General features: G+C 45.5%; 1 protein-coding gene across 2 annotated transcripts in view; it reads right to left on the bottom strand.

Annotated features, from left to right (window-relative positions):
• Window positions 1-15,396, bottom strand: part of tafa5l (TAFA chemokine like family member 5, like) — a 53,587-nt gene that overhangs the window by 16,014 nt on the left and 22,177 nt on the right. Inside the window, exons 5-6 of one of the 2 annotated variants that reach the window (XR_004775547.1) lie at window positions 7,514-7,557; window positions 4,435-5,440 (exon numbers count right to left, since the gene is read on the bottom strand). Coding sequence is in view for 1 of the 2 variants with exons in the window: in XM_035521807.1 (XP_035377700.1) it covers window positions 7,534-7,557 (24 nt within the window). In the remaining variant the exon portion in view is untranslated. Of the gene's footprint in view, window positions 1-4,024; window positions 5,441-7,513; window positions 7,558-15,396 lie in introns of those variants that run through there. The other variant, XM_035521807.1, reaches the window with a different exon arrangement.

Raw genomic sequence — 15,396 nt, 5'->3', positions numbered from 1 at the left:
GTGATTTTATATTCCTGAACCTTTTTTAGGATTCAGTTGAGAAATTAAAAAGGTTAGAAGCAACTTAAGAGCATTTGAGTAATAGTGCTTCATTCGTGCACACACAGCAGCTGCTGTTTCTGCTCTTTTACAGATTAAGCCCACGCGGTACAACTGGACGCCATCACGCCTCGGTTGGGACCAAGTCCACCACACACACACACCTGCATGCACTAATCACCAGTTCCGATCACTTCTGTTATTCCAGTCATCCAAGTATTAGTTCACTGTGTGCAAATGTTTCTCAGTTTCTTTTGGCTACTTGTTCCCGTGGGTCCCATCTATAGTTGTTTTGCGTAAGCCTCTGCAGGAGACTCTTTGCGTGCGTCCAAATCTGCAGACTGCCTCTAGCCTCCGGGTTTGTCTAGTAACTCGTTAGGCTGCTTGTCCCCCTTTTGTTTGTCCGCTCGCTCAGCGAGCCTGTGCTGTTGCACTTATTTTAATAAACACCTGCCTGCCGCTCCCTGTGACAGACATGTGGCTTCTCCGTGGAAGGGGAGAAAAGCAGAAGGCCTTGCTCTGCCATACTGAACACGCTGACGTGTAACTCTGAACGACACGAGTTGGAAATTCGCAACGGGTAAACAAAGAGAGAGAAGCGCACATAAATAAATTTTTATATTTGCAGCCTGTATAATGTTCACAGTAACGATCAAGCCACAGATAGGAAATAACACAAGGAAGGGACAGCAGTTCCAAATGATTACAATCGATCAGCGCTGAACCTGCTGGATTTAAACTGGGGAGGGCCGCTTACGAGTTCAGCTTCTTCTCGTCGCTGCGTTGGTCCGCGATGACGCAGGAATGACCTCAGAAATGCCGGATGCACCAGAACAGCAACTATGACCGTGCAGTTGGTTGTGCTCGTTTGTAAAATGCATGCCACGCTTCAGCCGTCTCAGCTGGATGGCCGTTGGGCTAAACGTGTGCGCTGCTCTGTTCTTTGCCACGGTGCAAAATGTGTAGGTGATTCCTGCAGCAGACTGTTCCGTCTTCTCAGAGCTTCATGAGTGAGATACGTCCGCTGTTCTCCCGGTCTCGTATTTAAAGCGTATTTAAACCTCTTATACAGCCAGCACGTGACTGCTCTTATCAGCTGAAGTGTGGTGTACGTTTTTTACACTTTTTTTTTCATACATCCCTCCAACCACACATACATTTGCACTTGAACACACCCTCATTTAATCCTTTCCTCTTATCCAGTTTGTTGAGTCAAAGATTAAAAAAGCGTTCAAACAGCTTACTCTCAGAGATTGTAACATTATAATCAAAAGAGGAGTGGTGTTTCATGTCAGTTTCTGAGGCTGCCATGAGGAGGGCGTGAATCAGGGTTGGAGAAGAAAGAGGAAAGTAATCAGGCCGCACAAAACAACCCAAATTGGCATTCCAGTACAAGGATGGCATTGTACCCTGGAGGGGACAAACTACATTAACCACAGCATCAATACTTTCAGGAGAATGTATTTTCTGATATGTCCTGAGGCGACCTAGTCTTGTGCTAGTGGACGGCAGAGGTGAAACCTGTGTAGGAGCTGGAAACATAATTAATGAAAAAGAAACTCTTTCCCCTGGTGAAATCACAAGCGTCTGGCACCATACTGATGAAAAGGGTACCCTGTTGGTTTTCCACAGGTTGTCTCGTGTATTCTTATTCTTAACACACGTCTATTCACACGTGAAGGATAGATTTTTTCAGTTTTGTAAATATGGTGGCGTGACACATTTCTTTTTTAGAATCTGATTCACTCTGCTAAACTGTGAATCATGTTTGCTTCATGTTTCCTTAAACAGTACAAATTTAGGATATTGTGTAAGGATGCCGCTGTTCTTTTTGCAAAAGCAAAATCAAGACGAACTGTCTACAAAATGTACTCAAAATTGGAAGAGATTCTAAAAGTGTTATGTGGTCCCTGCAGAATGTGTGTCCATAACTTCTTATGGTCTTCCCTCAGGTGTGTGTCAAGTCTCATACGCTGTGCAAGCAACAGCAATGTATTTGGGAGTATGGAGCTGCCTCCCGACACACACACACACACACACACACACACACACACACACACAAAAACACAAAGCCCATGGGCTAGTGAGTTCTCTCATAGGTTAGCAATCCCTGGGAGGCTATCAGTGAGGGAGAGGGGGAGGGGCGGCTATGTCAAGGTATTCGTCTCACCACAAAGTTTTAAATCCTCTCAGGTGCACACACACACACACACACAAAGCCTTCACTTTTAATTCAAATTTTCAAAATTTGACTGCTGCAATGATTGCTATTATAAACCCCATGAAGCAGCTCAGTCCAGAGTTAAGATTTCACGTTTCAGTATGACTTCATTACAAAGGCTAGTTCTGTTTGAAAGGCACATTCTGTTGGTGGTCCATCCATACTCGGCTGGCCACAACAATTGCAGCATATAGTACATTAACAAGTAATCTCCATTACATGGATGATGGAACCGAAAGGTTCAGTGCGATGCCGTACTAAGTACCGCGACCCGAGGCAGCAGCTGGATATTTTTACATTTTTTTTGTGAATTTGAAGTCATTTAGTTTAAGTGCCAAGCTCACAATCCACGCGATCAATCAGCACATTGGGATCCCCGACTCAGAGAAGGCCGTGCCTTGTAGGCGTTTGATATCTGTCAAAGGTCATTATCGTGCATGTGACTTGGATGTCAAGAGTTTGGAAGCACATAGTACGGATCATGTAAACATTTTAACCATACAAACATTTTAGATGCATACACCCAGGCATTTGCAAGTCAAGGCGGCAGGCTTCAGTATCATAGTGGTTAACTACCATGACCTCGTAAACCATGTGTACACCCTGCTTATGGCTACGTTTTGACTGCTGCGAATGGGTAGAATCTCTTCTGAAAGGAAGTGAGTGAGAGTACGAGTGAGAGTGTGCAGCAGGCTTGTATCCTGACTCACTCCCCATCCTCCCTCTGTCCGGCACGTGTGTCAAGAGGACAGCCCCTTCCTTGGTCTCCGCCCGCTCACCGCCACACACATCCCATGGACGCCTCAGACATTCTGCCGCTCGGGTGGAGGTTTGGACACAAAAAGCACGTGCTCCGCTTCTTTGCGGACGTGGGAGGTGTTGGCCCGCTGTCTGGTCGGTCTGTGGATGTGCCTGCCAGCTCTGTGATCAGTACGGGCAGACAAATCGCATGAGGCGTGGAGGCGCAGGGTGTCGGATGAGGAGGAAGCGCTAGCGTTAGCCACCGGCTGACCTGCGACCCACAACCTGCTACCTGTGATGATGCTCCGGTGGCTATTGATTAAACCGCAAGGAGTGCTTACCACGAGCAAATATGTACATAAATATGACAGCGGCGTGACACAGGAACAGATGGTTGTGTCAGGATATATCAGGCCTGTGGTCTTACACGTCCATAATAGAGCCGTCTGGGCCGATAAATGACAAGTTGACATCTGAATGACAAGATGCCGCGTCTTTCGACGTCTGGGTACACTAAGGCAGCTCTACTTGGCTGTGGCAATGTTCCATTGATTCTGGGGGGAATCTCGTTGGCGTTTGCCATTAGGTCAGCCGCTAGAGGAGCTGTAGGGTGTTTGTGCTTTAGGATTTAATAGAGCTGAGAAGCAAATGAATATGAGTTTCGGCTGTGGCATTAAATGACTGGGCAAGAAGCAAACACAGATGAGAATCGCGCAAATGATCGCTGTTTCTCTTTGGCGTGTCATCGCCGCCGCACTAAATTGGCTGCTGAAGCCCTGTTTTTTAATGCCGTCGTGAGAACAGACTGTCTTGTCACATCTCGGGTGTATGTCTGGGCCTTATGAAAAGGCCAAAGGATTTTGTGAGAGGCAGAGAGGGGTGTGAAAGAGAACGAGAGAGAGAGAGAGAGAGAGAGATTCTCCTGTTATTTCTGGGCAAGAGTGCAGTGTAATGAATGACTGAAGTCTTTCCTTGAGTTTCTCAGTAATTGGAAGCGAGAGATGTTGTGCTCTGCATATTTGCCAGAAGCATAACAGACTTTATTAGGAACCATAAAACACCATTAAAATTCACAACTGAGGGAGCTCTGCCTACCCCTCCAGACTGATAAATTACTAGCCTACTGCTCACCAAAGTGGCCATTTTCTTTTTGCCTTTTATCTATGCTTGTTAGTCCACACATAGTCCTTACATCCGCTGTGCGATTTGCTTTTAAATGCAGCACCTCAGTTTGAGTCTTATCCTTTTTCCTGGCCATCAACCAAACAATAAAGTAACATAAGTACAGGGCAAATATGTTTTTTGCTCCTTGCACACTGGAGACACAGAAATCTACATAATGAGAGGTGTTCAGACAATAGAACGCTGATGCAATCTGACCCCATCATCCCCGGCCCCGTAACAGTGCATGCGTGTAATGTGTGTGCACACACCTGCCCTTCATTTCGCGTCCTATCTCAGGGCGTCCTCCCAGGTGTCACCGCACGTCAACTCACAGTCAAAACAGAAGATTCATAGAAGCGAAACACTGCGTCCTATGGAGACACTCAAAGGCAACAATCAGGGGAACCCGGGAGAGCAGGAGACAGGCGGACAGTGCCTCTTGTGCTCAAAAGCACGAGAGAGGTGTGTCAAAGTGTTCCTATGTTCAAAAATCAGGAGAGAGGCCAGATAGAGCACACTGCAGACATGGCAACAGCGATCAGGGCCCAGTCATTTTTACTTGGTGTTTAATGTCTGCATTCATCACAAAGACAGGCTGATATGTTTACCCTTATGAGAGTCACATTAGCAGAACCACTGAGGGCCAAAATGCTTTCTGTCTCTAAGGTAAGATGGGGTGAAGACAGCAAGATGGGACAGCTATCACATGTTCTGAAAGACTTTCTCATCCAGGTTGCCGGAGCGATCCAAACTCTGCTAGTCTCCATTTCATAATCCTAAAGGCGCCTCTGTCCTGCTCCTATAATCCGTGCCTGATGTCTGCTGAGTGTCAACAGCTTGTTCCGTGTCTTTAGAGTATGCCTGAACCTGAAACGGCATGCTCCCACCTGCTGTAGGCTTCATAAGAACGCTAAACTCCAAAGCTGCTCAGATGTTTGGGTTTTTAAAGATCATCTTCCAGAGATTTCGGTCTTGTCATAAACTGAGCAGTCGGGGGTGGAGATCCAGTGACCCCAGAGATGCTTGGCTGTGTGTGACTGCAGTGACATCTGCTGGAAAGGGGGAGGAGTCAGCCGGTGGTGTCACTGGAAAGGGGGAGGAGTCAGCCAGTGGTGTCGCTGGAAAGGGGGAGGAGTTAGCCGATGGTGTCGCTGGGTAGGTCAGCAGGGTGGTGGGCGCGTGAGTTGTTTTAGCTCCAGGGTGAGAGGATGGATACAATGTGCTGGTCTGATGAATGACTTCTGGTCTGTGATGTTCCCATGAATGTCAATAGACCTGCATGCACACAAAGAGAGAGTGTGAAGAGGGGAGGAAAGCACACTGTGTGGCGTGATCAAAGGAGACAGGGAGAATCAGGCAGCATGCCACGCTTGGCCGGACACCTTCTCTTCTCCACTCCACATTTACATTTTCATTGATCTTCTCGCTTATTTTGTTTTCATACGGTTTGCAATAAAATTCCATTAAGCTCTGCATCATATTTTATGGGGAAAATTTTAAAGAGTGAAGAAGAGTTAGAGGGGTTTTATATTAAATGAAGAGATACAGTAGAAAAATCACATCATTTGTTCCACTTTTCTAGGGTTATTTGATATGTTTTTAATATCTGCACGCAGCACTTCCTGACTTTCTCCCTGAAGGAGCTGGATATTTTCAGACAGAATCCCTGCACCAGCGTCTTTACAGTTTTCTCCTCTCTTGGAGAATCTTCAGCAAAACCAGTGGTGTGCAGCTAACAGTCTACGCAACACATTTTACAACACAAATAAATAATTCACTACAGGAATTTGTGAATTTCTCTGACCAAATGAAACTTTAATAGACTTAAATATAATTTCACAGATCGGAACAGAATTCCATAAATTCTGCCCCACTGTCCGCAAATAAATATTTATGATATCCCCACTTCTCTCTTTTTTTGCCCTGTCTGTCTGCAGTTGCCTGTGATTCATGTGGCTTTCTCTGTCCAGACTGGATGAATCAATCTTAGGACGATGAGACTGTAGCATGCTGGAAATGCAGATAACGCAGCCACAGGCTTCTCACCAGCAGCTATGCACGCCTCTGATCTGAGCCCCCGAAAAAAACATATGTAACATATTTTTTTCCCACACATTTATCTATCTATCTATCTATCTATTTATTTATTTTTTTGGATGCAAAATTGTTCACCTCGCAGCTCTAATTTGTAATGTGCACCTCAACGTAAATTTTTTAATAATATATGAAATTAATTAAAATGTAAATAAAAGAAACCAGTTTCATCATACTCGTAACTCCTCACTTCTCAGAGGGATTTTCAAAGTATATAATCTTTTCTTAACATGTGCTTTTTAATACCATAACCTCTGAGACAAGTCCAGCTGCCAGTCAAATCCAGCTGCCTATGAAATCCCACAGCCAATCAAATGTTGCTTGATGGCTGTACCAATATGCAGTGATATCTTGCACAAAGCTTTAATTAAGATCTCAACAGGATGAGTGGTAGTGATTAGGGTTTTTTTGTGAGTTTTGGTGTTTATGATTCTCATGGTAGAAGAATAAATTGACAAATGTATTACACTAAAAATCACTAAAATACTCTAAAATCAGGGTATTAAAATGATGCAAAACACAAACTTTACAATCAGCTTATATCCATGAAATAAGAAGAAGGGGGATCGACTGTATGGAACCGTGAGCGACGGCTTCTAACTGCTTAAACCAGAGCACGATCATGAGGTCGCAACCTCCCTGTACCCTGCTTTCTGTCTGACACACGCCCAGAAGGTGTGGCGGGGCGCGAACGCCTTTGGCACGCAACAACCGGCACGCGAGTGCATGAAACATGTGGCACCCCTTTCTGGAGGGAGAGTGCGGTGGGCCAGAGCTGGACTTTAGGCTGCCGGTCACGTCCTACGCGACCGGCCGCTCTGCTCATCACCGCAGCCCTGGCACGTCGCAGGCCCTTGCTGCCCTCGGAGCAGCTGGGTCCTCCCCGAGACCGTTCAATCAACCATGTCCATGCGAAATGGGCTGGATAAATGAGAGGATTTACACTGTACTTCTGTCCGCGTACTCAGAGCTCTCTGTGGTCGTCGACCAGTGATCTTACTACAGTGCGTGAGCTTTCTGAGCAGAAGAAGTGGCCTCTCTGTGCAAAGCATTAACTACATGGTCTAAATAAATAATACTATGTGTGTGTGTATTCATATTTCCTCCCAGCAGAATGATCTAAATAAATAATATGCATATTTAATCTGTATTTATATGCATATCTATACGTGTGTGTGTGTGTGTGTGTGTGTGCGTGTGTGTGTGTTGGTGCTGTGTGACTATTTGTGGGTGTTATGTTGTGTAGGCCCTCACCTCTTCTCTGCTGATGTCCTTTAAGATGGTTCCTTGGGCAGAGGCTGTAGCACAGAAAAGATCAAATTCTTAGTCAGGAACTCCAATAGACACCCAACAAATTACACAAATCCCTGTGCAAAAAACATCTTTCCATAACATGAAATGACATGAACACCTGAGGGACTTCCTAGGTTTAATGTAACATTCCCAAAAAGAAAACCAATAGCTGGATGCTACAGCCATCAAGGGGACCATAAGTTCCTGTTACCCGTGAAAACGGGAGCCTTGGAGATTTCATTACCCTGAGACTCTTCTTGTGCCATGTTTTGTTACTTGGCTTCTCCATTGGCATTGCGCACGGGTCATTGAAGCTTTCATTCTCCGATCTTTGGTTGAGCGTCGGGTATGTTTGGGCATCGAGTTCAAGAACTCTCCCAACTTTCCACCTTCTCATCCAAGATTTTTTTTTTAGTTCGTCGCAGTCTGATGGTGCTCTGGAGTCGTGGGTGGGTCGAAGCTATTTGGATGCACCATCCTCATTAGCATGCCAGTGACCCTCTGAGCCATTTACTGGCATCACATCTATGCTGATTGCCATTAACAGCAGTCTTGGCAGCGCTTGTGCGCCCAGTGGATGGTTGGTATTCTAGCCGTCTGCCTGCCTGCCCAGAGAGCCTGGTGCTATCTGTGAAACACCGCACGCAGCCTGCTTGATCTATAGCTCCTCTCCTCAAACATGTCATCTAAATGCTAAGTACCCTCGCAGCATCGTTAAATCAAAACAGAAAAAATAAGGTCCAGAGTAAGCAAACAATAGAATCCTGTGAGGGGGCACCAGATTTTTTTATTAGATTTTTTTCCTTCTCTCTCTCTCTCTCTCTCTCTCTCTCTCTCTCTCTCTTTCTCTCTCTCTCTCGCTCTCTGTATGCCTCCCCCCCTCCAAAAATGTCTTGAAACATCTTTTTTTTTTCTCTTTTTTTTTTTTTCTTTTTTTTTTAATGTGAGATGTGAAAGGTGTGCTAGCTTTTCTTCCTGTTCATTTGCCTTCAAGAGAAAATGCTTTTATGGAGTACATGGGCCTCACGCCTGTTTGGCTATTGATTGGGAGACACCAACTCAGAAGGAAACTGCTGAGGCAGCGCTTGGGGGAGGCACTATCAACTGAGGCTGCTAATTAAAAGGCTAACAAGGTGAGTGGGTCCTCCTGAGGGAGAGTGAAAAGAGAGAGGGACACACACACACACACACACACACACACGTGCACAGTCTTGTGTTTAGCTACTGATTCTGTGTGGTGTTTTATTTGACTTGTGTACTGTAGATAGATAATCACCACCTCAGTAAAATAGGTTATTTGGTTCCTATCGTTTTTAAAAAGGGTACCAAAGGGAAAAAACACACATCCGGTGTGTTCTGCACGAGGGCAAAAGAACATGAGAGACAGATGTAGGCGCAGACACTGCTGCCTGTGCCGGCAAGCAGTCGGCTGAGACAGCATCGACGTTCGGCCGCGCTGCAGGAAGCGGCGTGCTAATGCCGTAGTGCGGACACCTCCGGGCACGCGGCTGAGGAAGATGAAGATGAAGAGCAGCTCCGCCATCTCGCCAGCAGAGCGGCCCAGACTCCTAATGTGTGCTCCTCTAATTGAGTGCATTAGCTTTCATTAGCACAAGTGAGGCGCGGGCTCCAGGTGTTCAGCTTCACAGGTGTGGGTGCGGATGGGGTGGCCTGGCACTGTTGCTGTTGTGGGAGGGAAGGGACTCAAATCAAAACCACTCCAACCGCGACAGCATTTACTGTTTATTCTATGCGACAGCAAATATGCCTCTGTCATATCTGTGGTGATTAGGTGCATAACAATGAATTCGGCAAATCGATGCCTCGATTCCTGTTGTTGCCAGCTCAGCAGCATTCATCCTCTGACTGCCACCGTATTGGATCACGCTGGGATTGGACTGAATCAGCGCTTGCACTGAATCTAATTATCTCACACTTTTTAATAACAAAGAAACCAGGAAGAAAGATTTTTAATGCCAGAACGAAACAAACTACCTCAGTTACCTCTTCCAGTAATCGTTTTCTACATAGTGCGCACTTGAGTCTATCAAGGGGTTATAAGACAGTACGGTCTCTGTGCAGACAGTCTCGCTGTGGGAAACACAATATGAGTGAGTCACTAATAATCACGGAGACTTATGGAGATAAGCCCAGCAGTTCTGTATAATTCCTGACTTGAACAAACTGCCTCTATTCGATGACACTTTGCTGTCAGAAAGTTGTTGTCAGGTACCATTTGCATTTTTTTTTTTCATTTTTGTTAAAATAAGCATATATTTAAAAATTGAGAGAGCCTAATCCAGTAATCTTCAACAAAAGAAAGCATTTCTGAGGCTGAATCAAAAACCACTAAATTGGAATAAGGATCAAATTGCTGTGAAGGCAGAGACTCATTCTTTAGTGATGTTGAGATACACATTCCTCTGTGCCAACAGGCAAACTCCATCTAGACATTTAAATAAAACAAAGTGCTAATGATATGCAGGGAAGTCTGAGCTAGAAGTGAGCTTAGTGGCTGAGGGACTGCGAGACACATTCACCCTCTTGCACTAGTGTCCATCTCCACGGTAACTGTAGGCACGGCAACCACGAATTAAGAGCATCTCCATGAGCCAAGTGTGAGTGGAGCTCCTTGCTTTATGCCTCAGCTGGGTTTAACCATTTAAAGATTGATTTATCTCTCCCAGTGGCTGAGAGCAGAGCCGCGGTTGTAATTATTACTGCTGCCTTAGGAGCAGAGGTGGTCCAAACAGCTAATGAAGCACTTATCGATAGAGTAGCACTCCTTAAAGACAAACTACCAAATGTTGACTGCACAGGATACCACAAGATGCATATCTAAGTGGGAAGGGAACAAGGGTAAGGCATTTAAGGATATTTTTCTTCATGTACTGCTAGCAGGAAAATACTCATCTCTAAGAATGAGTGTAAATGGCAGAGAACATTTTCAGTGTCCGTGAACAGTGCACATAATGAGTACATCACATGGCTGTTCTTTAGAGAATGAGTCTAAGGGCCTCTTAAAACGTGGTGCTGTTGGTCCTTATGCAGCAGGAATGAAACAAACACTTGAAAGTTTTTTAAATGGACCAGCAAGGTCTCACGGCTGAAGCCAGGTAAGAGAGACTGGCTCAGATCAGAGCCTGGTGAGAGAGACTGGCTCAGATCAGGGCCTGGTGAGAGAGACTGGCTCAGTTAAGAGCCTGGTGAGAGAGACTGGCTCAGATCAGGGCCTGGTGAGAGAGACTGGCTCAGATCAGAGCCTGGTGAGAGAGACTGGCTCAGATCAGGGCCTGGTGAGAGAGACTGGCTCAGATCAGGGCCTGGTGAGAGAGACTGGCTCAGATCATGGTCTGGTGAGAGAGACTGGCTCACTTAAGAGCCTGGTGAGAGAGACTGGCTCAGATCAGAGCCTGGTGAGAGAGACTGGCTCAGATCAGAGCCTGGTGAGAGAGACTGGCTCAGATCAGAGCCTGGTGAGAGAGACTGGCTCAGATCAGAGCCTGGTGAGAGAGACTGGCTCAGATCAGGGCCTGGTGGGAGAGACTGGCTCAGATCAGGGCCTGGTGCACCTATACCAAACATCCCCAATAGCTTCGACCAGGCCATGTGGAAATGGCAATACAAAGAGGCAAGACGTCGGCACAGGACACCATATGGGGGAGAGAGAGAGAGAGATGACAACTATTCCACATGATGCATCACTGCAGATGAACTTACTTTCAACATTAAGCTCATAGACCTTCATCTAGAATGGCTAAAATCTTGCAGTTTGACATAAATTAAGCAATTTCTCTAGATGAAGCACCAATTCATCTAGTAAGTGAATGCGTACCAGACGTACTCTTTAGATGTCAGAAAACTGTGGTTAAAAGAGTAGTAAAATAAAGATGAGGAGCATCAATTAGTGTACAGATACTGATCTTTACTGGCTACAAATGCTTTTCTTCCTATTCCATGTACTCAGTTCACTGTCTGTACACACACACACACACACACACACACACACACACACACACACACACACACACACAAACAAACACACACACACACACACACACACACACACATATATATATATATATATATATATATATATATATATATATATATATATATATATATATATATATATATATATATATATATTTATTTCTGTGGAAACTGTAATTTACTACAATTTTGAATATCTATCTATCTATCTATCTATCTATCTATCTATCTATCTATCTATCTATCTATCTATCTATCTATCTATCTATCTATCTATCTATCTATCTGTGTGATATATGTATATAAACTTACAAGCTACTATAAAACGCAGTAGTCTCAGGTCTAGAGTAGGTGTATTGAATTAAAGTGATCATTCTAAGTAAGGGATGAACATAATATTTGCAAATTGCATTAAATAATTTCATTTGGTAAAACATGTCTATTTATATTTTAGAACAAGAAATGGCGGTAGCTTTCATAAATGCCTTCTTGCGTAATATATTAGCGGAACTATTTTGCTTGCCATAATAAGTAATTATTAAGACAGTTAATTTCAGAAACAAAGCAGATTTTCTCCCTAAACTCAAGTAAACCCTTTAAATGAAGTAATTAATGTTACATAAATGCTGAATCCTTAGTACGAGATACTCCGTCATTATAACTGCATCTGTTAACACTGTTGCATCATAGCAGTTACGTGACTGCCAGAACAGAAAGCATTACAGCAATAAAAACAAAACCTACTCTAGAATTGAATGGATTTTGAGATAATGCTTTAATCCAAGGATGTAAAAAGATCAGCGATTTGAAATGACACTTTGCAGTTTTAGGTATTCATATTCTATGTCTTTGTTCTTCGTACAGTATACAAAGCGTCCGTTGTTTATTAACGTGCACATCATGCATTTAATTACAGGATTTAAAACGGCTGCGTTTGCAGCCAGGGTAAGCAGGCTGTGACGGCGGATCGCCTCGCTGCTGGTCACGCATTGCAAAAGCTCTGCAGTGTGACGCTGGCCCTGGAGATCTGTCTCTTACGAGCAAAAATCAAATCAGCTGACCCGGTGAGCCAGAAGTGTTTGGCTTCATAAACGCACTCGGAAAAGGAGAGCACAGTGCAAGACTGCAGCGGATATAGACTCTCGGAGGATTCTGCAATACCCCCGTGACTCAGATATTTAGTGGTCTCTGACAGCGTGGGTGGGCGCGGGTACACAGGACTGATACGTGCGCGGAAAGCGAGTGCGGGGGTGGCGGAGAAGGGTGGCGTGCGCGCCGGGCGGGGGTGCTCGTGTAGAAGATGCTGTGTTCCTTGTGACCCCCGTCAGATCAGTCACTGGCTACGGTTTGCCGAATAAAATGCCTGCCTGAAGCTTTGCCTTAGTCGCCAGTGTCACTTGTCTCTCTTTCTCGGTGTCCGATACCGCTCCCTCACATCCTTTATCTCTTCAGCGCTCCCGTTCTCTCTCGCGCACGTCTCCAGCACGTCTCTCTCTGACTCCACATCCCACTCTTCTCTTTCAGTCTCTCAGTCTCCACTTCTCTCTCCCACATTTTCCCTCTCTCTCTCTCTCTCTCTCTCTCTCTCTCTCTCTCTCTCTCTCTCTCTTCCTGTCTGCCTCTTGTTCTTAACACTGAATTCGCACTGACAGAGCACTGCCATTAATGAGACGTAGAGCTTGGGGGGGGGGGGGGGGGACAGAGGAAATAGACGCAGGAAAAAAAGATACAATGTGGCAGACTGCCTGTGGGTGGGTTGGGGGGGCGTGGGGGGCGTGTGTGTTGTGATATAGAAAGTAACTGGACAGGTACTTTCTACATCATTCCTCCAATGTATCCCAGTGGATTGGAGGAGTGAAGTGTAAGGTGGACGTGCTGAATGTTAGCTTTAATTCAGAGGTACGCACCTGATTTTTGCATTGTTCGCGAAGCACTGCTGTAAATACCCATTTTCATTTCACACACACTAAGTTCACCACAGCCAAAAACAAGAAATTGGCTTAAGGTGAGAGACAGAAAAGAGAATAGAGAATAGGGTGTGACAGAGAGAAAGAGAGTGAGAGAGAACAAGAGAAAGAAAGGAGGCAATGTGAGAGTGGGGGGGAGGGGGAGTGTGTGTGTGTGAGAGAGAGAGAGAGAGAGAGAGAGAGAGAGAGAGAGAGAGAGAGAGAGAGAGAGAGAGAGAGAGAGCGAGAGAGAGACAGAGAGAGCATACTAGCCAAAGAAGAAGTAGCATCATTAGATGTTCACTGTTTGGGTCGTTAAAAAACATATATCTCCTCAAGACATCTAACTTGTGCTGCTATCCTCTCTTCTCTAGCAAGAAGTACCCTCCTTCTGAGCTGCACTCATGCAGGTATCATCAAACACCTGACAGGGTGACTCAGCATTTTAATGCCAGCCATTTTGCTGAGCTCATGTCTCTGAAGAGCTCCCAGTGTAGTCCGTAGCCCACCCACTGCAGAAAAAAAACCCTGCTACCTCACTCTTTATCTGTTACCTGAGTACAAATCCATCAGCACCTCCCCAACCATCCCACCCTGTCACAGCAATTCAGAGTAATAAATATAATGAACCAAACTCAACCTTAACCTGCTCTATAAAAGTACAGTGAATGATATTTGAACATTTCTACAGGCAGTGCTTATCAGCCCACATATCACTTCAGCCCCCTCAGTTATGCTGCTACCATCCAGACTCGGGACTCCAGTGTATCTCTCTACTAACAACAGTGGGTCCTTATTTCATTTTAACAGACCTGAACCTGCTGATCCAGGCTTGACGAGTCACTGATGAGCTTAAGCAGTCGTGTGAAACTGGATATCAGGCGAGATAGCGGTCAGGGTCGGGTCAGGGCCGGGTCAGGGCCATGCCGCCACAGAGCCTGCCTACAAACCCACTGGTCCGTACAGATTGCAGAATAGGTGCCAAACTAGGATCCAGCACGCTGCAGCGCACACAACTGCAGTCATTACAACGTTGAGAAGGAAAAAACCTCATTACAAACAGTAATCCTTCCTGTTTTCAGGATAAATTTGCTTAATGTGAGTCATAAGCTCTGCGGTGTGAGAGGCTGAAGCTGCCTGCCTCATCTCCGTGGCCCAGAGCAGTGCTTGTGGCCAGACTCGCCGGTGTGTATGGCGTCGAGGTAAGCAGCTCTAGAGAATACAGCGAATCTGAACCTTTCAGCAGTTCACTAGTGAAGACAAATGGCACAATGCGTTGGGGGCCCTGGTGAGTGATCTATATTCACGTCTGGCTGAGCTTCAGCATCTAGCATATGCTAACTCCATTAGAGGGTCAGACCCTGACTCCGCCCTCCCACACTGACACATACCCTGGGGGGGGGGGGGGGCTGGATTTAGAAAGGTTGCAGGTGCAGGAGTGTGTGATGTGTAGCATTCAGGCATACATGCACGTACGCACACATGGACACAGACACACACGCACACACAAACGCACGCACGCACGCGCACACATACACACACATACACACACACACACACACACACACACTCACACAGACACACAGACACACACACACACACACACACACACACAGGAAGGCAGTGAAACCCACTCTTTTGGACTGCGGCCCAATACATAGCTCCGGCTGTTGTCAAGCCCTCAGCATAACACTTATACAACAGACACGTGCGCACCCATACACACACACACACATACACTCACATTTATACACCACTCCATATGTCACCCAGATATTCATATAGCACACCATTGCTACACCACACACATACACTATATACACACATGAACACACAAGCATACATTTACATACACAGCAAGTTTATATGTCCACAAACACACATACATTACATTGCACTTCACCA

Source organism: Electrophorus electricus, chromosome 23 (genome assembly GCF_013358815.1).
Source record: "Electrophorus electricus isolate fEleEle1 chromosome 23, fEleEle1.pri, whole genome shotgun sequence".
NCBI lineage: Eukaryota > Metazoa > Chordata > Actinopteri > Gymnotiformes > Gymnotidae > Electrophorus > Electrophorus electricus.
Note: the sequence above shows the minus strand (reverse complement) of the source record. Positions and strands in the feature narration are given on the sequence as shown.